The sequence below is a fragment of the Suricata suricatta genome, chromosome 17 (genome assembly GCF_006229205.1).
Source record: "Suricata suricatta isolate VVHF042 chromosome 17, meerkat_22Aug2017_6uvM2_HiC, whole genome shotgun sequence".
In the NCBI taxonomy this organism is placed as follows: Eukaryota; Metazoa; Chordata; class Mammalia; order Carnivora; family Herpestidae; genus Suricata; species Suricata suricatta.
In genome coordinates, this window is record NC_043716.1 from 28,007,228 (window position 1) to 28,031,792 (window position 24,565).

General features: G+C 45.4%; 1 protein-coding gene and 1 pseudogene across 1 annotated transcript in view; one reads left to right on the forward strand and one right to left on the reverse strand.

Moving 5' to 3' along the window:
* Nucleotides 1–18,277, reverse strand: part of SCPEP1 (serine carboxypeptidase 1) — a 35,667-nt gene extending 17,390 nt beyond the window's left edge. Inside the window, exons 1-5 of the mRNA XM_029928369.1 lie at nucleotides 18,171–18,277; nucleotides 14,469–14,617; nucleotides 8,723–8,812; nucleotides 5,398–5,553; nucleotides 4,963–5,037 (exon numbers count right to left, since the gene is read on the reverse strand). Of these exons, the coding sequence (XP_029784229.1) occupies nucleotides 4,963–5,037; nucleotides 5,398–5,553; nucleotides 8,723–8,812; nucleotides 14,469–14,617; nucleotides 18,171–18,237 (537 nt within the window). The 5' untranslated portion in view covers nucleotides 18,238–18,277. The remainder of the gene's footprint in view (nucleotides 1–4,962; nucleotides 5,038–5,397; nucleotides 5,554–8,722; nucleotides 8,813–14,468; nucleotides 14,618–18,170) is intronic.
* Nucleotides 9,853–10,135, forward strand: LOC115282380 (annotated as a pseudogene).
* Nucleotides 18,278–24,565: the final 6,288 nt, after the last annotated feature.

A 24,565-nucleotide genomic window follows, 5' to 3' on the forward strand; every position in this document is an offset into this window, starting at 1 on the left:
GCACAAAAATGAGAAAAAAGAACATACAGTGGACCCTTGAGCACAGCTTTGAACTACACGGGTCCACTCACATGCAGGTTTTTTCCAACAAATACTACACAGTACTGTAAATGTATTTCCTCTTCCTTATGATTTGCTTACAGGCATTTTCTTTTCCAGCTTACTTGACTGTAAGAATGTAGTATAGAATGCACGTAACATACAAAGACGGGAATCAACTGTTGAGGTTCTCAGTCGGGCTTCTGGTCAACAGTAGGCTATTGGCAGTTAAGTTTGGGGAGCGCCACAAGTTATATGTGGATGTTTCAGCGCATGACTTACTTAAATAGAGAAACTGAATCACTATGTTGTACATCTGAAGCTAATGTGACACTGCCTCAGACCAAAAAACAACTTTTTTTAAAATTTCAACAAAGTTGCAGGGTGCCTGGGTGGCTCAGTCGGTTAAGCCTCTGACTTCGGCTCAGGTCAGATCTCATGTTCGTGGGTTCGAGCCCCTCGTCAGGCTCTGTGCTGATGGCTAGCTCAGAGCCTGGAGCCTGCTTCCAGCTCTGTGTCTCCTTCTCTCTCTGACCCTCCCCCTCTCATGCTCTGTCTCTCCTGTATCAAAAATTAATAAAACATTAAAAAAAAATTTCAACAAAGTTGCACGTGATAAAAAAAAAAATAAAGTTGCACATAGATTTTTGAACAAGCAGGAGGGGAGGGCTCCTGACCGTCATGTTGTTCAAGGGTTAACTGTCCATGAATCAGCTTATGTAGGCACAGGATATCTCTGGAAAGCTATACAACATGCTAACAACAGAGGCTGCCTTAGAAGAGTCAGGGAGGCAAGGGTGAGAGTTTTTACAGTATACCTTTTCCATGTTTGAATTTTGAATTATGTGCATATGCCCAAACTATTCAGAGATCTAAAATCAGACACAGTGGCCATCCTGACTTTGAATGTTAGTAATTCCAGGGAAAGAATTATGCATTTATCTGGGGTTTCCACGAGGAGTTTATTTTGTAAGTTACCTAAATAGCTCAGATGATGGGGGAAATTTCCAGTTTATAGAAGAATTCCAGCTAACAGATGTGAACAAAAAGACAGGAGAAGAAAACCACCATTTTGTAACTCCTAATGATATTATTGACGCACGTGAGAATCAAAAATTGATGTTAAGAGCATCAGGTGAAAGATGGATGAAGACCAGGACATCCATCTAGTGGGAAGCTAACACCACTCAGTAACTTTCTGTGCAGGGAGAGGGTGAAAAGTCCAGTGGAAAAAAATCAGACTACATCTAGGTATTATGTCCTTTCTGATTTGAAGCAAAATGAAGTGCACAGGGGCGCGCTTGGGTGGCTCAGTTGGTTAAGTGTCCAACCCTTAATTTCGGCTCAAGTCATGATCCCAGGGTCGTGGGATTGAGCCCTACATGGGGCTCTGTGCCGAATGTGGAGCCAGCTTCAGATTTTCTCTCTCCTTCTCCCTCTGCCCCTCACCTATGCCTGCGATGTCTCTCAAATAAATAAATAAAATATTTTTTAAAATGCAGTGCACATCACATGTATTAGAGGTTGGCCATTTTTTTTCTATAAAGGGCCAGAATTTGGGGCGCCTGGGTGGCCCAGTCAGTTAAGCCTCTGACTTCGGCTCAGGTCATGATCTCATATTTGTGGGTTCGAGCCCCGCGTCAGGCTCTGTGCTGATAGCTCAGAGCCTGAAGCCTACTTCCAATTCTGTGTCTCCCTCTCTCTCTGCCCCTCCCCGCTCATGCTCTGAATCTCTCTGTCTCAAAAATAAATAAAACATTAAAAAAAAATAAAATAAATGGCCAGAATTTAAAATATTATAGGGTCTGTAGACCAAACAGCCCATGTTGCAAATACTCTGTTCTACCACTGTATCCGAGAGCAGCTACAGGCAATATGTAAATAAATGAACAGGTCTCATAAAAGTTTATTTGTGGACGTTGAAATTTGAGTTTCATGTAATTTTCACATGGCATGAAATACTACTCTGCTTTTAAACCCCTCCCCATACCACCACTGCTTGAAAACGTAAAAGCTCTTCTTAGCTCACGGGTCATATAAAATCAGGTGGTGGCAGCGCCTGGGTGACTTAGTCAATTGAGCGTCCGACTTTGGCTCAGGTCATGATCTCTTGGTCTGTGAGTCCGAGCCCTGCACTGGGCTCACTGCTGCCAGCACAAAGCCTGCTTCAGATCTTCTGTCCCCCTCTCTCTCTGTCCCTCCCCTCCCCTGCTCGTGCTCTCTCTCTCTCTCTCAAAAATTAAAATTAAAATAGAAGTTAAAAAAAAAAAAACCAGATGGTGAGATCTGACCTACGGGCAATAGTTTCCCGAAACTCCACCTATTATAATACATACTCTCCAAAACTTTTACTTGAATATATTAGACCTTTAGATATAACTTACAGTTTTGTAGGAAATACAGTAAAAACAGAAATGAAGATGTTACCAGACAAATCCAGGAAAGGAGACATTCTACGGGCCAGGTAGTCTGGTTTCTTGACCAAATCAGTGTCAATAAAAGGGACTATGCTAGACGAACACAGACTTTAGGGACATCGTAGCCAGGTGTAATTCCTGGTAATGGACTGAATAACGGCTTAGGCTAACCGGCTAGCAAGGACACATTGGGGTCATTAAAGAAGTCTGAATATTTGAGATGAAAAGGTACTGAAATGGGAAGGTGAGGACCAGTGACTGAAGAAAGCAGACTGTAGACATTACATCTAAGATGACCTCAGAGCAGAAAAAGATTCAAAGGCTATCCGCTAAGGGGTTAATGGAGCTCTCCATTCGGTGGGAAGGTGACATATTAATTTTAATTTTTCGAATTCTCTGTTATGCACATATACTATTACATATGAAAGGTTCATTTTTTTTTAAGAGAATTAATAAATCTTAAAAAAGTAAAGCTCAGGTGCCTGGGTGGCTCAGTCAGTTGGATGTCTGACGTTGGCTCAGGTCGTGATTTCATCGTTCGAAAGTTTGAGCCCCGCATAGGGCTCTGGGATCTCAGCACAGAGCCCGCTTCAGATCCTCTGTCTCCCTCTCTCTCTGCCCCTCACCCATTGGTGCACATGCTCCCTCTCTCCTTCTCTCTCTCTCTCAAAAATAAACATTAAAAAAAATGTGAAGCTCATACAAGCTCACTGTAAACAAACTTAAACACCACAGGGGACCGGAGAAAATGTGGGAAACGTTCCCCTCTGTCCCACGTGCAGCCCCTCCACTCCCCAGTTCACCACAGTTAAGATGTTACATATCCTTCTAAGCCTTTTGCTTTCACAAGCCTACACATACACACACACACATACATGAATACAATGTCGATGACATTGTAAGCAATAGTGTATTTTCAAACATCCTCGACACACACAGGACAGATTCCTGAAACTGAAATGTCAAAGGGCGTACAGACTTGAAAAGTTGACAGATACTGCCAAATTGCCCTTTTAAAATGATTTACCATTTTAGGGGCGCTTGGGTGGCTCAGTCAGTTGAGCATCCGAATTTGGCTCAGGTCATAATCTCACAGTTCATGGGTTCCCGCCCCATGTCAGGCTCTGTGCTGACAGTTCAGAGCCTGGAGCCTGCTTTGGATCCTGCATCTTCCTCTCTCTCCCCCTCCCCCACTTGCACTCTATCTCTCTCTGAAAAATAAACATTAGAAAAAAATTTTTTTTAATAAAATAAAATGATTCACCATCTTAAAATTTTTTATTCATTTCCCTGATTTCTTAACCAAAACTGGGTATCAACAATCTTTTAAATATTTATAAATCCCATAGATTTGGCTACTAATAAAAGTTAAGCATTTTCCACATGTTCACAGGCTGTTTGTATTTCTTCTATAAATTGCTTGTTTGCATTCTTTGCCAATTTGCAAAGGACTTTGTCTTTCTTAGGATATTGTCTTCTTTTACGGATTATCAATAATACCTTTTCTATTATATTTATATAGGTACACAGATCTTTCTTTCTTATTTATTTTTTTAGAGACAGAGAGAGAAACAGTGTGTATAGGGAAGAGGGGCAGAAGGAGAGAGAGAGGGAGGGAGAGAGAGAGAGAATCCCAAGCAGGCTCCACACTGTTAGTGCAGAGCCTGACATGGGGCTCCATCCCTTGAACCACAAGCTCACAGACCTGAGCCTAAGTTAAGAGCCAGATGCTTAACTGACTGAGCCACCCAGGTGCCCCTAGATGATTTTATGCTCCAACTTTTAATCTATTGACAATTGATGTTTTATGGAAGAAGGAACTCAATGTTACTGTTCTTCAAAGTGGGAGCCATTCACTTCTGTACCATTCACTGAATACTGCCTGCTGCCCAGTGATTTGAAATGCCATGTTGGTATGATAGTGCCACACGATCATATCCTGACACATACCTCTGATCCACGTACACACACAAGTACACGTAAAATCTGCTTCCGGGCTCTTCGTCCTGCTGCAGGTAAGTCTGCTGCTAAGCGAGTGCCACGCTCTTTACTCGCAATAGCTTTCTTATAACCAGTTTCATATCCAGTAGTGCAGCCTTCACTGTTCCCTTTGAAACTTTTCATGGTTGGGGTGCCTGGGTGGCTCAGTTGGTTAAGCGTCCAACTTCGGCTCAGGTCACGATCTCACGGTTCGTGGGTTCGAGCCCCGCATCAGGCTCTGTGCGGACCGCTAGCTCAGAGCCTAGAGCCTGCCTTCAGATCCTGTGACTCCTTCTCTCTCTGACCCTTCCCTGCTCATGCTGTCTCTCTCTCTCTCTCTCAAAAGTAAATAAAAACATTTAAAAAAAGAAAAAGAAACTTTTCATGGTTATTATTAGAGACTTGACCTTATTCTGCATGTACAAGGTACCACAAGGTCCTATTCATAGTATATTTAATATCACATGATATAAAAAGGAACAGAATCAGCCTGAAACCAAAACAACAAAGTCATCTTTCCTGTTACCTTATGAAGTTCTAGACCAATGCCAGCAGCCATTTTTCCTCCGTAGGACTCTGAGAAAATGTAGAATGGAATCGTCTAGCAAGAAAAGGAATTTACAAAGAATTAAATATTCCGAATGCCTTTTTTTCCCCATATAAATTCATTTCAAATTTCTATTGCATGTAATGGCCAGACAAAACAAATCTGCTCTTATTGGCCTTCCCCTCCCCCTCCCCCTTATCTTGTTGAGTACCAGGCTCCTGGGCCATTCTTTCAAGTTCAAAACCACCTTTAGAGAGGCTAGAAACAGAAGGCCATGACCTGATCTCGGGTGCAGAAAGGTTTTCTCTGATAACGGCTGGACATTGAACTCTTGGGGAAACTTCAGTTTATTAGGAGGGATGTAACAGTGTGACCTCGAGCCCCTTGCTTAGCTGTCCCCGAGTTGCTGCTGACCTGGAATTCTTTGTGGCAATCGAAGAAGGTCTTTAGGAGGACCATCATGTCTGACGCCACCGTGTCGAGGTCTCTGGCATACGCGTCACTCTTGTTCACGTAACTGAACCCGGTGCCCACAGGGTTATCCACAAATAGGAGACTGGCCGACTGGAGCTACACGTCGCACAGGAAAATCGAGTGGCACAATCAGTCAGTCACCAACTGTCTTTCCACCATCTTCTATGAGCTCAACAAAACCCACATGTGTGAGGATAACAGTGGGCCTACAAGCCTACTGCTAAAAGGGATTTCTAAAAAGTATAAACATAGGCTATTAAGGCAAAGAAAAGGAGAGGCAAGGAGGAAAGGTTAACAAACATGAGGATCAAAACGCACAAGCTGTCAGTTTTCACACAATGGAGTGTCCTAAGTTTAATAACGTTAGCTCGGGTAGAACCACACTGCGTCATCCGAGCGGCAGCCGGAAGTAGTGAGGGTACATCCATGGTCTGAATACCACACAGCAGTTTTCTTCAAGATGAGCCCCATTTCCACACCGGCCTCGCCTCCCGGTACACTGTAAGTATGGAATTTATCCTAATGCGTCTTCCGAAGAGGCTCAGGGTTATAGAATCGCACATCTGAAGTATGACTCAGTCTAGTCATGTCCTTTACTGATCAAAGAATTAAAGCCGAAAAAAGGCCCAGGACTTGCCCACGGTCACAGAGTTGGGCAGGGATGGCAGCATCAGCACTGAGGCCCGAGTCTCCTCACTTCTCGTTCAGGCTCTATGCCTGAGCCATACTACCCTCCCAGTTCTGGGAAGCTTGGGGACAAGCCAAGTGGAAGTGATAGTTCAGTCAGAAGCAAGTTCAGGAATGGTCCAGGCTGAGGGAACAGCATGTGCAAAGACACTGAGGCAAAAAGTAAAACGCACTAAAAAAAGACCAGCAGGGAGACAGACAAAGGGAATCAAAGGATTCAGAGGGGCCCTCAAAGAACAGGTGGTCCTGCATGGAGTCTCGAATGGTAGGTGTGAGTATGGTAAGCTAGGTATGAAAGAGTGGCCAAAGGAATGAAGTCCGAAACAAGAAACTGCCCAGGCCTGGGCCTGAAGGTAGAGTGCATGTGGGCAGATGTTGGAAGATGTAGCAGGAGGTGGGCAGAGACCGGGTCATGCCCAGGAATCTGGATCTGGTCTTCTGTGAACTGAAAGATACTAAACTGAGGAGTGATTTGCACTGGAGAGGCACTCTGAAGGCGGCCACCAGAGAGGACGGAAAAGGGATGAAGAATATCAACAGCACTTGGGTATTCAGCAGAGTCATGTGACCCAGCAATTCCACTCGGAAACTGAAAATAGGAACTCAAGTCAAATGTCTGCACCAGTGGCCCCTGCACTATTCACACAGCTCATGGGTGGAGACCACCCAAGTGTCCATCAGCAGAAGAATACACAGACTGTGCCATGGCCACACAATGGACTATGACGCACCTTCATACAGGGAAGTGGTGGCACATACCACATGCATGAACCTTGTAAACACGCTAAGTGACACGCCAAGGTCACATTCTGTGTGACTCCATTGTTACAAAATGGCCGACACAGGCGAGCCTACAAGGACAAAGTTGACTCGACATTGCCTAAGGAGAGATTAGTGGTTAACGGCCAAGGGGCATGAGGTTTTCTGGGATGGAAGGGCAGTGAAAATGGTCTGAGACTGACTGTGGTAACGGCGGTAAAACTCTGAATATACTAAACACCACTGAATTGTTTAAACAGGTGAATTGTATGGTATGTGAATTATATTTCAATAAAGCGATACTTTAACAATTCATTTTTAGGAAAAACTGATTGGATAAGGGGGAGGGGAGGAAGAGGAGGGGCAGGGGAAGATGAGATGGCTCTCCGGTTTCTGGCTCAGGCACCTGATTGCATGGTGGTACCACTTACCATAAGGGCCACAGGAGAGCTGGCTGGTTTTGTGCATGGACAGAGGGTCTTGTGTAATAATGAATTCAGCCTGGGATACGTTGAACAGGGGATATATGAGGGACACCCACAAGGAGACGACTCAGAGGCAGATGGAAAAACAGTTCCCAGGCAAAAAGTTCTGGGCTAGAGACACTGACTTGGGGGGCATCACCGTCTTCGTGTCATTAAAGCAGTTTGAAAGGACAAGGCTGCCCCAAGAATGCATAGAGGAGAACGTTACCTAGGACAGAGTGCAGGGGACAGCAATACCTAAGACATGGACGTGGCCGACAGTGTGGCATCGAAGTCCAATGAAAAGAATCCCATGAAGGATCTAATGGACTTGGAATTGGGAAGCCAGCACGCCCTCAGGGACCGCAGCTCCAGCAGAGCTCTGGGGAGAGACTACAGTGGGTTAGGGTAGGGTAGGGTAGGAGGTATGTGTAAGTGCATCCTGGAGCGTATGTGCGCTGGGTTCCCTAGTACATACTCTCTCCTGCCCCCAGCTCCCTCATTAGAAAGCTCTGGGCCAAGGCTTAAATAGGAGGTAAAGACCAGGGGCTCCTGGGTGGCTCAGTTGGTTAAACATCCGACTTCAGCTCAGGTCATGATCTCTCAGTCTGTGAGTTCGAGGCCCACATCAGGCTCTGTGCTAACAGCTCAGAGCCTGGAGCCTGTTTCAGATTCTGTGTTTCCTTCTCTCTCTGCCCCTCCCCTGCTCACGCACACAGCAGCCATAGCCCAGGCAAAGCCCACAGGCGGGTTGTGGTTTTGCCCGCCAGTGTCTGGCCCCAGGGCGCAGGGGCCAAGCAGGTGCACAGCGCAACTGCCCCAAGGCGGGGGCGGCTTTGCTGTTTCCAGAGAAGGATGAAGGAGCCAGCAGTTGAGCAGAGAGGGGTTAGGGCAAGACGTGAAACTAAGAAAGAGGTAGGGGATGAAGACAGAACAAGAGAAACACCAAAAGGGCAAAGGACAAGGGCTCTGAAGTCTTGATGGACTCAAGAAACAGGGTAGGAGAGGGGAGAGGGGACAGGATTGGACGTTGTGGTCCGAAGATGAGACCCTGTGGTTGTACAGCAGAGATGGCTAATAGGCAGGAAATGACAAGGTCCAGAGTGTCTGCTGAAATAGGCTTTGTCCAGCAGGTAGACAGAAAGGTCAGGATGTGGGAAGGCAAGAGAGCCTGGGGAGGGACAAGCTGTCCTGAGAAATGGAAGAGGCCGGTTAGAGAGGAAGCCTATGGACAAGTGCACAAGGCCCAGGACCCTGGGGCAGAGGACGGAGCGAGACGGAATCATCTGCGACCCCACCCAGAATGGGGTGTGAGGCCACAGGGCAGTTTCAGGTAGGGGCTGTGCTCACCGTACCCAGGTAGTTCTTCGCGGCTTGAGATCATGGTCAAGGGGCCCGATTTCCTCAAAGTTTCCAAATCCAGTGCTGGAGCCGCCGGGGCCACCCTGTGGAAGAGAAAATGAACAACACAATAAGCCCAGAGAAAACCTTCGTCAAATCTTAGTCATGATCACAATGACCACATTCACCTAAACGATTTATGATTTAGTGATGGCTGGGTCAGCGTCCTACAAAACACGACTGACCCGGGGAACCAGCGGTGTCTGTACCGACAGCCCCCTGGAAACTGCCGAAGTCTTTGTAAAGACTAAAGACCCAGGGGCACCTGTCTGGCCCAGTCAGTAGAGCATGTGACTCTTACCTCGGGATTGTGAGTTCAAGCCCCATGTTGGGTGTAGAAAGATTGCTTAAAAATAAATAAAGGGAAAAGACCTGGCTTCTGAGCCCCAGAAGCAACTTTCCTACTTCTCATCCTCTGAGACTGGACCCTGACCTGACCTGGGGCTCGCTGACCTTCAAAACACCTTGTCAACCCCTCTCATGTCCAAGACATGCGCAAGGCAGGAAGCTGGGAATTCCAGGGACTTGGCTCTTGTGGGGCAAATCCCAATCTCCTGTCCTGCTTTGGGAAAGCTGTGGGTGACAGCAGGAGATGGCATCTCCCTACCTCCCCTCACCCCATGGCAATGACAAACAGGCTAGAGGGTGTTTTGTTCTTTGAGAACATCCTACTGTGAAATCCTTTTTTCTTTAGAAGTTTGGGATGGGGTGCTGGTCAAGGCCGAGGACTATGCAGTGATTCTGAAATATGGGAAATGTGTCACCAGACCAACCGAAATGCTTAAATGGCTTGAAGTGTACCTAAGGGGCGCCTGGGTGCCTCAGTCGGTTAAGTCTGACTTCAACTCAGGTCAGGATCTCACGGTTCGTGAGTTCAAACCCCACTTCAGGCTCTGTGCTGACAGCTCAGAGCCTGGATCCTGCTTCGGGTTCTGTCTCTGCCCCTCCCACACTCACATTCTCTCTCTCTCTCTCTCTCTCTCAAATAAATAAACATTTTTAAATGCTGGGAAAGAAGGGGGTAAGAGGGAGCACTAAGCCTGTGGAAGTCTCGGAGACAACCTCCACAGAGGCGCAGAGGGAAATGGAGGATGAAGGGACTAGTCCAGAGAGAGCAAAGAAGCAAAACTAAAAGCAAGACATCCTCATGCAGGACAGAAGCTTGGAGGTTCAGGTTTCTTCAGGAAACAACTGCAGAAAGGGCAAAAATATTTTGATTCTGGGGATTACAACCTGGCTAAATCAAACCTGAAGAACAAGCAGCTTCCTACACCGGCTCTGGATAGGACAGAGGTCCCTGGTGACCACATTCCCACGGCACTCCTCCTCGGGACCCATCCCTTGCTGCTAGCAAGCGGGCTGGCTGATTGAAGGAGCTGAACTTCGTGGATCCTCCAGTTCCCATTATTTCTCCTTAATATGTTACTTTGTCTGCTTTTTCCTTTCATTCACAAAGTCATTTGAGAATGACAGCTTTGGGGTGCCTGGGTGGCTGAGTCAGTTAAGCGTCCAGCTTCAGCTCAGGTCATGATCTCACGGTTTGTGGGTTTGAGCCCCATGTCGGGCTCTGTGCTGACAGCTCAGAGCCTGGAGCCTGCTTCCGATTCTGTGTCTCCCTCTCTCTCTGCCCCTCCCCTGCTTGTGCTCTGTCTCTCTCTTCTATCAAAACGTTTTAAAAATTAAATAAAAAAAAGAGAATGACAACTTTGCAGGTTCATGCTGCTATTGTAAGGGAATTTACATGTGTAGAGTTTTTGATTAGTTAGCTCAACAGTGCGCTGATAAAGAGAACGTGTTACAGTGACATAAAGTAATCGACTTGAAAATAATTGTATGTATTACCTAATTCCTAGTGTAGGACTGGTTCAACAAGGAACAAGCACGTTTTACAACTGTAATGCTTCGGCTTTCTTTAACTCATCTTAATTACAGCTTTGTATGTTACTCTTATTTAATTTTTTTAATGTTTTTTATTTATTTTTGAGAGACAGAGAGAGACAGGGCGAGCAAGGAGGGTCAGAGAGAGAGGGAGACACAGAATCTGAAGCAGGCTCCAGGCTCCGAGCTGTCAGCACAGAGCCCGACGCGGGGCTCGAACCCATGAACTATGAGAGCATGACTTGAGCCAAAGCCGGACTCTTAACCCACTGAGCCACCCAGGCTCCCCTGTTACTCTTATTTAATATAACCTCTATCGTATTGATTTCCTCTGTATTTTCCTTTTGGATTTTGTAAAACAGAAGTTTAAGACCACAAGTTGGAAGAAAGGTCACATTCTTCAAACAAAAATAGATGGGCCTCTGAAAGATTGGTATCTCTGAACCTGAATGGCCTTAAACCTGTTTCATCTTTAACAATAGAATTTTTTAAACTTCTTTAATGTTTATTTATTTTTGAGAGAGAGAGAGAGAGAGAGAGAGAGAGAGAGAGAGAGCGCGGGAGAACAGGCACACAAGCACAAGCAGAGGAAGGGCAGAGAGGGAGACACAGAATCCGAAGCAGGCTCCAGGCTCTGAGCTGTCAGCCCAGAACCCGATGTGGGGCTCGAACCCATGAACCGCAAAATCATGACCCGAGCTGAAGTTGGACACTTCACTGACTGAGCCACCCAGGCGACCTTAACAACAGAATTTTACTTGGGTAATATCTGCTCATTCTAGTGTGACTCTAGTGCTTACCAGCTGCCCACTGAAGCTAGTATTCTTCTTCAGTTCCACAGTGTTAGAGAATCTTTCACTGAAGACGTGAATGAACTGAGCAGGTGCACTGACTGCTGAACTCACTTGTGTCATGTTTGTCAATGCGATAGTTTTGCACAACCTCTCAAGAACATTTTTTTAGAAAAAAAATGAAAAAAAAAAAGAAAGTGTACCTAAAACAGCTCACTCCTCCAATGTTCCCTCACTCAGACCACAGGACTTCAATTCTCAAAGAGCTGCCCAGAGGAGTCCTCCTCACGTACTCGGGAGGCTGCTAAGGTCTCCTTTTCCTCTAAATTAATCATCTCTTCCCTCATCATTTCCTTCTCCTGTGTGCCTCCGAGGAAACGAAGCAAGGGTGGTATGTTAGCCAGCTGATAACCTTCAAACAGTACCTCAACTCAGAGGGCTAACCTAACCCAAGGTCACAAAGTGGGCAGCCTCCAGGGGCCGAGAAACACATGCGTGGAGAAAACAGGTGTGGACAGATGGATCCTCTGTCCCAGAGGCTCCCACCCTGTCTGAGCCTCAGCCTTGGGATAGCAAGTTTGGGCCCCAGGTTGCCAAGTCTCCTGATTTTTGGAAAAAAGAAAGAAATGTCTTGAATTTAAAATGTTGGCAACCAATCCAGATAAAAAGGAAGGTTTTGCAACTTCTGAAATTCAGTGGTTTTTAAATTCCAGAGAGCTCAAATAAAAAACATAAATAAAAATTTTTTTTAAAGGGGGCGCCTGGGTGGCTCAGTCGGTTAAGCATCCGACTTCAGCTCTGGTCATAATCTCACGGTTCCTGGGATCGAGCCCCACATCAGGCTCTGTGCTGACAGCTAGCTCAGAGCCTGGAGCCTGTCTTCAGATTCTGTGTCTGTCTCTCTCTCTGACCCTTTCCTGCTTGTCTCTCTCGGTCTCTCAAAAATAAATAAAAGGGCGCCTGGGTGGCTCAGTCGGTTAGGCCTCCGGCTTCGGCTCAGGTCAGATGTCACGTTCGTGGGTTCGAGCCCCGCGTCAGGCTCTGTGCAGACAGCTAGCTCAGAGCCTGGAGCCTGCTTCCAGTTCTGTGTCTCCTTCTCTCTCTGCCCCTCCCCCTCTCATGCTCTGTCTCTCTCTGTATTAAAAATAAATTTAAAAAAACATAAAAATAAATAAATAAATAAAAAACATACAAAAGAATTTAAATTCCAGAGAGCCCAGAAAGTGCCTGCGGGGCAGCACGTGACAGGGAATGCGGCCTGGGTAGGACTGGGCTTGCACTCCCACCTTCTGCTTAAAGGGCTCTCTCTTGGCTTGTATGGCAGCTTTCACTAGAGGGAGGGAAAAATCCTGCTGATTAGGAAAAAGTTGAAAAACAGTAAAATCCCTCAGATTAAAAGCCAAAGTCCAGGGGTGCCTGGGTGGCTCAGTCGGTTAAGCATCCGGTTTCGGCTCAGGTCATGATCTCACGGTCGTGGGTTCGAGCCCCGCATCGGGCTCTGTGCTAACAGCTCAGAGCCTGGAACTTGCTTCAGATTCTGCATCTTCCTTTCTCTCTGCCCCTCCCCCACTCCCCACTCATGCTGTTTCTCTCTCACAAAAATAAACATTAAAAATTATTTTTAATTGAAAAAAATAAAATAAAATACCCAAAGCCCAGAAAACAGAACCCTGCTGCCCCAGGTGGACAGGAGTGCGCTGAGGTACCCCCAAGGGATCTTCTCAGACACTTTTACATCTGTGCCCTCGGCTGGGCCTCGCCTCCAGCTCAAAGGAGACAGCTGTGATAACGCCTCCTCCCTCACCAGCTCGTCTGCACTCTATCTCACCCAGGAGGCCGAGCCCAGGGCAGTGCCCGTGAATACTGGCATTTTGGGAGGAAGTGACACGTGCATCCCCTGGAGAGGAGGACCCGGACACCCTAATTACCAGTGAGCAATCGCCAGTTTCCAGAGGCTGAAGCAAGACTGTGCTCCTCAAGCCCTCCCTAGAGACCGGTCTTCCAGGTGGGTGTGGGCCACCTCTAGGCAGGTATTTTAGGAATGCAAGAGAGTTTCCTCTGCCTGTCCCCCAAAACTGCCTTCAACCAGTTCCCAGCCTTCCATCCTACAGTCAGAGCTCAAGATTAAAACCCAAACACACTCAGGGAGAAGGATAGGGCCCATCATTGAATACAAAGATACAGGGACGCCTGGGTGGCTCAGTCAGATGGGCGTCCAGCTTCAGCTCAGGTCATGATCTCATCACTCGTGGATTCGAGCCCCGTGTCAGGCTCTGTGCTGCCAGCTCAGAGCCTGGAGCCTGCTTCAGATTCTGTGTCTCCCTCTCTCTGATCCTCCCCTGCTCATGCTGTCTCTCTCTCCCAAAAATAAAATGAAACATTAAAAAAATTACTAAGATACAAAAACAAGGCTGAGTCCTTCCAAAAGGGGGCTTTTCTGGGGGCAAGAAGTTGGGGTCTAGGTAGGACTGGGAGAAGAGAGACAGAGGGAGGGCTGCTCAGGAACCTGTCCAAACATTTGTCAGCACATAGTCACATGAGCCTTCAGGAGCTGCCACTGAGGCCTCCTGCCACTGACTGGGCTCAACAGAGTGTTTACTTATTTAGGAGAGAGAGAGAGAGAGAGAGAGCGAGAGAGAGAGAGAGAGCGAGCACGCAAGCAGGGGAGAGGCAGACACAGAACCCGAAGCAGACTCCAGGCTCCGAGCCATCACCACAGAGTCAGACTCAGGACTCCAACCCGCCAACAGCAAGATCATGACCTGAGTTGAATTCGGACGCTCAACTGACTGAGCCACCCAGGCGCCCCTTGACTGGGCTCAATATAAAAAGACCTCTGCAAAGGTTAGCACCCCATGCTCTCTGATTTGGCCTTCTTAGTACACCACTGTCTTTGCCTGCCTCCGGAGGGCACCAAACCCCCAGCCTAGGAGCCCCCCAGACCAGTCCTGCCCCGCTGAGCTGTGAGCCTTTATGAGCAAGCAAAGCAGTAAGTGGGGAAAACCTGGCCAGGCAGCCAGGCCACTTTTACCTGAAGCCACATGACCAGGGGCAGTTCCGAGAAGTTCTTGCAGGGGTTAGTGGCATAATAGAGCCACCAGAACATGTGGGCATCCTTGCGGACAGTCACATAATCCCATACTTCCTTCCCCTCCTCTGCGGGCCAGTCAACGACTGTTCCTGAAACAGAAGCACAATGCGATTTTCCTGAAGAATGTCAACCACGCAGGTAAATCCCAAGACTGTAGAGATGGCCGTGCTAAGCTAGAGATGATGCGGTTCGTATTTTTGGCGAGGTACTCGCTCTAATGTACTGTGGAGATAAGGAAAAGACTTCAGTTGTGAGAAAACAAACCGAACTTAACAGTCACACAGAAGGTTGGGGGCTTTCACTTTTTCTTCTGCACCTTCTGTAATATTTGAATTTTTAACAGAAGGCATGAAACGCTTTTATAATTCTGGGGTTTTTTTTAACTTTATTTATTTTGAGATAGAGAGAACACAAGGAGGGTAGGGGCAGAGAGGCGAATGAAAGCAGGCTCCACGCTGATAGCGGAGAGCCCAATGTGGGGCTTGAACGCACGAACTTTGAGATCATGACCTGAGCCGAAGTCAGACACCTAACCAACTGAGCCACCCAGGCACCCCTACAATTCTGTTTTAGAAAGAGAAACAGGGGCACCTGGGTGGCTCAGTCGGTTAAGCGTCCGGCTTCAGCTCAGGTCATGATCTTACAGTTTGTGGGTTCAAGGCCCGCATCGGGATCTGTGCTGACAGCGAGTGCAGAGCCTGTAGCCTGCTTCGGATTCTGTGTCTCCCTCTCTCTGACCCTCCCCTGCTCATGCTACCTCTCTCTGTCTCTCAAAAATAAATAAAAAACATTAAAAAAAATTAGGAAGAGAAACAGATTTACATTTTGGGGGGGGGAGGAAAAATCTCAAAATACAAAAGGCTGGCTTTTCTATCTCATTTAATGTATTATTGAAGAGGTCTCCCAAATTAGAGGGACCAATGTTCACTATACTGCGTTGGGGGAACTGTTAGCTTTTGTGAAGGAAAAAAAATGTAACTCCTATTAAACAATTTTTTTATGTTTTTTGTTTGTTTTTTCTTTACTTCTTGAGAGCGAGAGGGAGAGAGGGGGCGAGAAACTCCAAAGCAGGCTCAGCACAGTCCATGCAGAGCCGGGTGTCAGGCTCAAATTCACTGAGCTGAAACCAAGGGTCAGACGCTTAACTGACTGAGCCACCCAGGTGCCCCCCAAAACGTAGGTCCTTACTTAACATAAATTTCAAGTGGATAAAGTATTTCAATTCTAAAATTTAGATATTAAAAATAATATGAAAATATAATTGAATGTTTTTCTGATCTCTGAATGGGGAAATGATGTAAGCATACACCAGAAACTATAAAGAAAAATATCTGAAAACGAACTGAGGGTTGAAGGGGAAGGGGGAGGGGGGAAAGAGGTGGTGGTGATGGAGGAGGGCCCTTGTGGGGAAGAGCACTGGGTGTTGTATGGAAACCAATTTGACAATAAACTACTTAAAAAAAAAAAGAAAAATATCAACAGAGCTGAGGACAGAAACTTGCTACATTTTCTGTACAATAAAATTTATGCACATCAAAAATAAAATTAAAAGGCAAACAACAAAGAAAGATCTGTGACAAATATGAAAATCAGCAATTTTCCTTACCTGTGTAGATCAATTTAAAAAAGGAAGATCCTGGGGCGCCTGAGTAGCTCAGCTGGTTAAGAGCTGACTCTTGATTTTGGCTCAATCTCATAGTTAGTGGGTTTGAGCCCCAAGTCGGGCTCTACATTAACAGCTTGGAGGCTGCTTGCGATCCTCTCTCTCTCCCTCTCTCTCAAAATAAATAAATTTAAAAAGAAAATAAAAAAGAAAGATCCTAATAGATAAGTGGGTAAAGCCTGTGAGGAAATCATGTATGAAAAAGAAATTCAAAGTCTTACAAATATGTGAAAAAAGGTTAACATCACTAATATTCAGCTATGAAAAGTAAAACAGTATGAGGTCACTAAAAAGATCTTTGCTTATTTGATAGACAACAAAGTAACGGCCAGTGCTCAATGTCCACAAGGAGGAGACCAGCCCTCGGCACTGTTGGCAAGAGTGTCCCCGGCATCACTTTTCGGGAAGGCAGTTTGGCTTTCCAAATATCAAAAGAAAGATATTGCCCAGATAAAAAGCCATATATATACATGTAGATCCTTCATTCCCGCAGCTCCAATTTTCCTTAGTTATCTTTGTAGCCATCTGCACGATATGTATCAGAAAAGGGTAAGTTATATACATTTTCCATGTCACCTTTGCTAAAGTAACAACTCTCAACTTACAGTTGATTTTCTCAAATACCCTCTGCACGTAAAGAAAAAACAAAAGCTAAAGTCCAAAGATGACAGATGATGAGAGGCTATGGATGATGGGCATTTCCTGCCTTCTACTTCCTCTTTTCTTAAACTTCAAGCCCCCGTGACAAGGAGTAAAAAAACTGATCTCAAAAAGGAGAGAAGGGAGTAGATGAGACGAAGGGGTTTTGTAACTGATTAAGAAAACCAGAAAGTGTCTTGAGGAGCAGAACAGAATGGCTAGATCACAGATGTGGCTGGAAGACTTCAGATACAAGTGACAGAAGATCACAAAATCTCCTGGAAATCTCCTGGAAAACAGATACAGCCTGGGTCCCTTTTCACTTAACGGCTGGCACTCCTCCCTTCCCTGGCAGTGAGCACTGCGAAAATTTATAGGGAGCGGGGGTACCAACCTATCTGGCAACATTTCCCGGACCCAAGCTGGAAGGCCAGAGGGTCCCCAGTTACACAAGGGAAGAGGAGGAATGTTGAGCAACCCGCCTAAGGTCACAAGGCAAGTTTGTGGCCAGTTTGAGTTCTCAGATCTTGATTTAGACCACAAGCCATTTTGCTGAAGGACTGAAAATCAATTTGCAAGTCATTCCTATTAAACACTAATTTGTTTTTGCCCCAAAGAATCGCAGTGAGGGCCCCTGGGTGGCTCAGTCGGTTAAGCCTCCGACTTCAGCTCAGGTCAGATCTCACGTTGGTGGGTTCGAGCCCCACGTCAGGCTCTGTGCTGACAGCTAGCTCAGAACCTGGAGCCTGTTTCCGGTTCTGTGTCTCCTTCTCTCTCTCTACGCCTCCCCCTCTCATGCTCTGTCTCTCTCTGTATCAAAAATAAATTAAAAATTAAAAAAAAAAAAGAATCGCAGTGAAGGGAAAGGTTATCCTGTCCCTTTCAAGTTAGAGAGAGAGAAAGGCCTTATCTCAATGAAACGAGCCATTCGAGGTAGGATTTTTCAGGGCCCTTTGGACCACACGTTTCTCTCAAAAGAAAAAGTCCCCATAACCCCATTTAGGAGCCAATCACGCAGGAAAAGGGAGGTGGATTTAGGATCGTGGAAACCTCACCCATGAGCAGTTTCCCCAACTCAAGTATTTAGCACAACTGCTCCAACCTAGGCGTAGGGAAGACAGGAGCACCAGACCACTCAGAGCCAGAAAGGGGTAGAAAAAGCACTTAGCATGTTATTTTAAAAAAGAAAAAAAAAAGTGAGGTCCTAAAGCAGTTTGATCACGGAAGGTAGAAACTGGGCGAAAGAGATTGGCTCTAAAAGGCACAAACCACTGACAGACTCTCATCCCTGGAGAGAAGAGGATGCACCGGCCGCTGATGCACCTTTTGCCCGAACCTACCGGTACTCAGGCCCAGCTGCAACAGCAGCAGCAGCACCGCAGGCGAGGTCCCCAGCGCCAGCTCCATGGCGAATACAGTACTGCGGTATCAGCCCAAGGCTGAACCCCGCGCCCCACCACGTGACGGCGGTGGGTGGGGCCTGGCTCCGACTGGGGCGTGGGGCGGGGCCTGGGCGGGGCCTGGGCGGGGCGAGGCTGCAGCTGTCCCACCCGCGCTCTCCTGGGTCCCGGGACCGCGAGCCCGGCTGCGGCTCTCAGGGTGCTCTGTCTGCCCCGCCTCGTCCGCCGTTGCCGTTTTGGGGACAGATCAGAGAGGCTGGGGCGTTTAATGCGTTTGACTTGGGTCGTGGGACAGGACTGAGACGCTGCAGAGAAATAACGACGAGAACCGTCCTTCCTGCCCCGCTCCTGTCTTCCCTCCGCAGCAACAGGCCTGACGTTTCAAAACCTACTGCATCTACCTCCAAACACCTGAAGCCTGAACCTGCCGGTAGTTGAAAACTGCGATTCCATTCTCATAGACTTATCTTTAAAATTACTTTAACGACAAAATTGCATGTATATGAACATTTTGGAAATTTTAAAAAATTAGGTCCTACAAAACACCATGGTTGGCATTTGGGATATATTTTTCTCTGGTCTCCATCATTTTAAGTACAATAATACGAAATTCTGTTTTTTTATGTTGATAATTTGTCATTAGCATCATTCTGTGTTAACATTGTCTTCACAAGTCATTTATTTTAATTTTTTAAACTTTTTTGTTTACTTATTTTTAAAGTTTATTTTTGAAAGAGAGAGTGTGTGAGTGGAAGAGGGGCAGAGAGAGAGAGGGATAATCTCAAGTAGGCCCTGTGCAGTCAGTGCAGAACCAGATGTGGGGCTCAAACTCACAAACTGTGAGATCATGACCTGAGCAAAAATCAAAAGTTGGTCGCTTAACCCCCAGGCACCCCACAACAGTCATTTAATTTTTTTTAAACAATTTTTTAAATGTTTTATTTATTTTTGATACAGAGAGAGACAGAGCATGAGAGGGGAAGAGGGCAGAGAGAGAAGACACAGAACCGGAAACAGGCTCCAGGCTCTGAGCTAGCTGTCAGCACAGAGCCTGACGTGGGGCTCAAACCCACGAACGTGAGATCTGACCTGAGCCGAAGCCGGAGGCTTAAGCGACTGAGCCACCCAGGTGCCCCACAAGTCATTTTAAAGAGGGAATTACAGGTTTTGGAAGGGGAAAAGAGGAAAAGAATGGTAGGAATTTTCTGTGTGTGTGTGTGCGTGTGTGTCTGTCTAAAAGCTAGTTTCCTGGTAGAGGAAAGAGGATAATACAGGGACAGTATGAGAGTCAGGCTATTGCTACATATTCTATTTCAAATGTGCACATGACAGAAAATGAAACAAAACCAAAATCCATGTGACAACTCCTTTTCTTGCTTCCCTCTCTATCCCTCTCCCCCTGCTTCTCGTAAATGGACAGATGTTTTTTATCTGCAGCCTTGTGAAATGACAGTCCTGCCAGTGACGGACAAGCACAGTGAGATTTGGGCCAGAGACACGAATTAGGCATCTGGCTTCTCTGGGGTGGTCCGAGGATGTGCAAACAGCCATAATGAGGGTATCACGGATAAGCCTCTAGAGGAACATTGGAAAGATATATATACAAGTTACACCCTTAGTCCAACAGAAATAACTGTGTCACAAACATTATTTTACGCATTTCCTATCTAAAGCTTCTACGTTGGGGCTGCCTGAGTGGCTCAGTCAGTTGAGCATTGGACTCTCGATTTCAGCTCAGATCATGATCTCAAGGTTTATGAGACGGAACCCTGTGTCGGACTCCACACTGAGCATGGAACCTGCTTAAGTTTCTCTCTCTCTCTCTCTCTCTCTCTCTCTCTGCCTCTCTTCCTTGCTCATGGGTGCACTCTATCTCTCTCAAGAAAAAAATTTTAAACATAAAAAAATAATAATAAAGCTTCCAAGTTGGTCTCTGTAACCAGAGCTTCAAATAGTCTTAGCCATTCCATTATAGTTAGACTTTATGGATTTCATGTTTTCATTGCAAAAATAAAGCTATAGTAAATATATTTTTCCATATGGTATTTTTCATATTTGGATTATTTCTCTAAAATAAAATAGAGGTGAAACTATTGCATAAAAGTCGACAAACATTATTATGTAACTTTAAAGCATGTGATGGGTTTACATGGTAGATATGATGGAGATACAGGTAAGGGCCAGGGGACAGCCTGATGAAACAATGGTGTAAAATCAACTAGAAACTACGGCTGCACCCTGAGGGATAAACGGCAGACATTGACAGGGAAGGAGCATAAGGTAATTTTCTGAAGTAATGGTAATGTTGTATATAGGTGTGTTGAACAAATAAAATACAACTTTGTAACAATTTTTTAAGTTTTACTTACTTACGTAATCTCTACTCCCTCCTTGGAGCTCGAACTCACGACCCCGAGTTGAAGAGTCCCACACTCCTCCAACAGAGCCAGCCAGGCACCCCACAATTTAGAAAAATTTTAAAGATCTTATTGGCTGTATTCAATGATTCATGAATCTGGCAGCATACCGTTTAGCCAATAGAAAGAAAGGGGATCCAAGGAGCTGTACAAAATGGGAGACTTTTGTAGGCAGAAACCTCTAGACAAGGAAGTTACCAACAAAAGAAAGGATTGTTTCAGGCAAAGCCTTTCTGTGGGGGTGGGGGTGGGGGTGGGGTTATCAAGTAGATTAGTTAACTAAGCTGACCAGGAGATTCTAGTTTGACTACTAAAGATCATATTCCTGGGGCGCCTGGGTGGCTCAGTTGGTTAAGCGTCCGACCCCAGCTCGGGTCATCATCTCTGCAGTTTGTGAGTTTGAGCCCCAAGTTGGGCTCTGTGCTGACTACTCAGAGCCTGGAGCCTGCTTCGGATTCTGTCTGCCTCTCTCTGCCCCTCCCCCACTCATGCTGTGTCTGTCTCTCACAAAAATAAATAAACATTAAAAAATTTTTAAAAGATAAGATCACATTCCTGGGGTACCTGGCTGGCTCAGTCAGCAGATCTTATGACTCTTAATCTCAGGGTTGTGGGCTTGAGCCACACCTAAGGTGTAGAGATTACTTAAAAACAAAATCTTGGGGGGCACCTGGGTGATTCAGTTGGTTAAAGGTCCAACTTTTGATTTCGGCTTAGGTCATGATCTAATGGTTTGTGGGAGCCTGCTTGGGATTCTCTCTCTCTCCCTCTTTCTCTGTCCCTCCCCACCTCAATTGATTTTTGACAAAGGTTGTTTTGGGGGAGCAAGAATTCTTGCCCTCTCAAAGGACCTTCTAGCTGATATATGTATGTGTGTGTGTATATATTTACACATACATATTCAGATTAACAGGAGAAAATCAAATGTAATAGCGTACATACGGGGAATCCACAGACATGGAAATTCCAGAGACATGCAAAATGAGGTACATATGTCATCCTGAACTGAGGACCACAGCGTGAGGGTCTGGAACTTCAGGGGTAAGGACTAAGAAGAAGAGAAGACAAAAGGTAATTAAATGTTTGCCATACAGATGGGTCACTCAGATAAAATTGGTCTCTGCTAATAACCCTGATTCTGAGAAAGACCCCCAACTTAGATTCTTCCATCTAGTTAAAAGAGGGGCAAATTTTCTCTTGAGCCCATAGGATCTTGATTGCCTTCAGCTCAAAATAATCTTCATGTGGCCCATCTTGGGGTGACCTGTGTCCTCAGTGTCTACAGTTCAAAAACAATTCAAGAGAGGAATAGCCTTTTCAACAGATAGTGTTAGAGCCATTGGATATCCAGAGGCAAAGAAAAAGGACCTCAATATAAGTCTCACATCTTATAAAAAAATAAATAACTCAAAATAGACCACAGATGTCAATGTAAAATATAAGCGTTTGTGGGGGAAAGGAGAAGAGAAAATGTGGAACATAGTGCCAGGCAAAGAGGTACCAAATTATCAAAAGATACCAAGAACATGACTCACAGAGGAAAAACTGATAAACTGGACCTCATTAAATTGGGAAACTTTTGCTTTATGGAAAGCCCTGTTAAGAGAATGAAAAAACAAACTACAGAGTGGGAGTAAATGTTTGCAAACACCACATCTAACAGAATAGTAGTAATAGTACCTAGAGTATATAAAGAACACCCAAAATTCAACAGTAAGAAAAAGCCAGCAATCCACACAGAACATGGATAAAAGACTTGAAGGGATATTTCACTGAAGAAGATAGCAGATAAGCACAGGGAAGTGTGTTTAACATGACTAGCCATTAGGGAAATGCAAATTAAAACGATGAGAGATCACTACACATCCGTCAGAAAGGCAGAAATGAAAAGCAACAGCAACAATGCCAATGTGCGGCCAGATATGGAGACATGGGATCACTTCGTGCATTGCAAGTGGGAATACAGAATGGTACAGAATCTCCGAGAAACAGTTTGGTGATGTCTTAAAAAACTAACCATGCTGACTATCGTATGGCCCAGCAATTGCAGTCCTGGGTGTTTATCCCAGAGAAATGAAGACTTATGTTCCCATTAAAAAAAAAATGTAAATAAATGCTTATGGCAGCTTTATTTGTAATAGCCCCAAACTAGAAACAACCCAAATGGCCTTGAACAGAGCCAACGGCCTGTTAATAATAACCCAAATGGTTAAACAAACTGGCCCGTCCGGGCCGGGGAATGCTATTCCGCCGTAACCGGGAGCAAGCTGCGGATACACACAACAGCCTGGATGACTCTCCGGAGAGCTCTGCTGGGGGAAACGAAAGTCGATTCATGACTTCACTCATATAACATTCTTTTTCTTAATGTTTGTTTATTTTTGAGAGAGAGAGAGAACAAATGGGGGAGAAGAGAGAGAGAGAGAGAGAGAGACAGAATCTGAAGCAGGCTCCAGGCTCTGAGCTAGCTGTCAGCACAGAGCCTGATACGGGGCTCAAACCCACAAACCGTGAGATCATGACCTGAGCCAAAGTTGGACTCCTAACTGACTGAACCAGCCAGGTGCCCCTGGAAATAATTTTTAAAGGGATTTCTCTAGGAAACATTAGCATGTAACTTGTAAGGCGTTTAAACAATTGGCTAACATTGCCAATGACATAAGGCCTTCTATTCTTTTTTTTCTTTTATGCTTATTTATTATTTTTGAGAGAGAGACAGAGCGCTAGAGAGAGCGTGCACACATGCGTGCCTAAGCAGGGGAGGGGCAGAGAGAGGATCCAAAGCGGGTTCTGTGCCCACAGCAGAGAGGGGCTCCAACTCATGAACAATGAGATCATGACCTGAGCCCAAGTCAGAAGTTCAGCAGACTAAACCATCCAGGTGCCCCAAGCCTTTCTGTTCTTATCTACTCATATAAATGAACAAGTTTTCTCAGGACTTTACATCTTAAAAACAAAAAATCAATCTAGAATCAGTGTGGAGCCCTATCTTATTTAGCAATATTCATCCAGAAAGACTTGAATAAAAAAAAAAAAAGAAGCTCCATCTATCTAGTTAATAGATATCTTTCCATGTCCATTTTATTTTTCCTGTTTTAATAATTATGTACCAAAATGTGTTTTATGCTATTTTAATCAATTGTTTACCACTCATAACAGTAATGGTAACTCAATCAGAAGACTTACAGCATTATGGTTACAGGAAAATAAAATTTACAAAAAAAATAATTTCAGTGTGTCCACTGACTACAAGTGTTACATTTATTAGTCCAGTAACCTTGGGTTACTTAATCTGAACTTTTTTTTAATCTTCCAAATGGGAATAGTAATAATTCATAGTTCATATCTTTGTCATGAAAACTAAAGGAATTCATTTACTATGTGAGAGAATGGAATGGAAACTTGAACGCTGTACACTTTATAATTTACTTACTTGGCAGTTAATAAGGGGGCTATTTCTATACTTTAAAATATGGATGGTGGTAACGTCTTTAAATTCCCCTAGGCACATGTAAAGGAATGATTAATGGTTTTATTTTAACACGTCGATATTTACAATACACTAGGAATTGCATCTTTTCCAACTCTTTACCATGAAAAATTTTGTCAACTGAATGTATTTGGGAATAACTAATTCTTTTCCATCTGTAAGCAAATATCTTTGAAGACAACTACTGAGAAGTGCTTGTTTATCCAGAGAGTTGCCTAACCCTGCATAGCGCTCGGCGGGAAAAGAATAAAGGCATTTATTTCACTTATATGCTTCCCTAGCCCAGCGATGAACAAAATTGAATCAACCCAGCTCCGCGTTCTCGCCGGTCACGGAGGCTGCAATAGCCCTTGGCAGCCAATAGGGGGCCCCCCGTTAAAGGCCGCAGGGGGCGGGCCGCCGCGCACGCCTCTCGGGAGCCCTGTGGT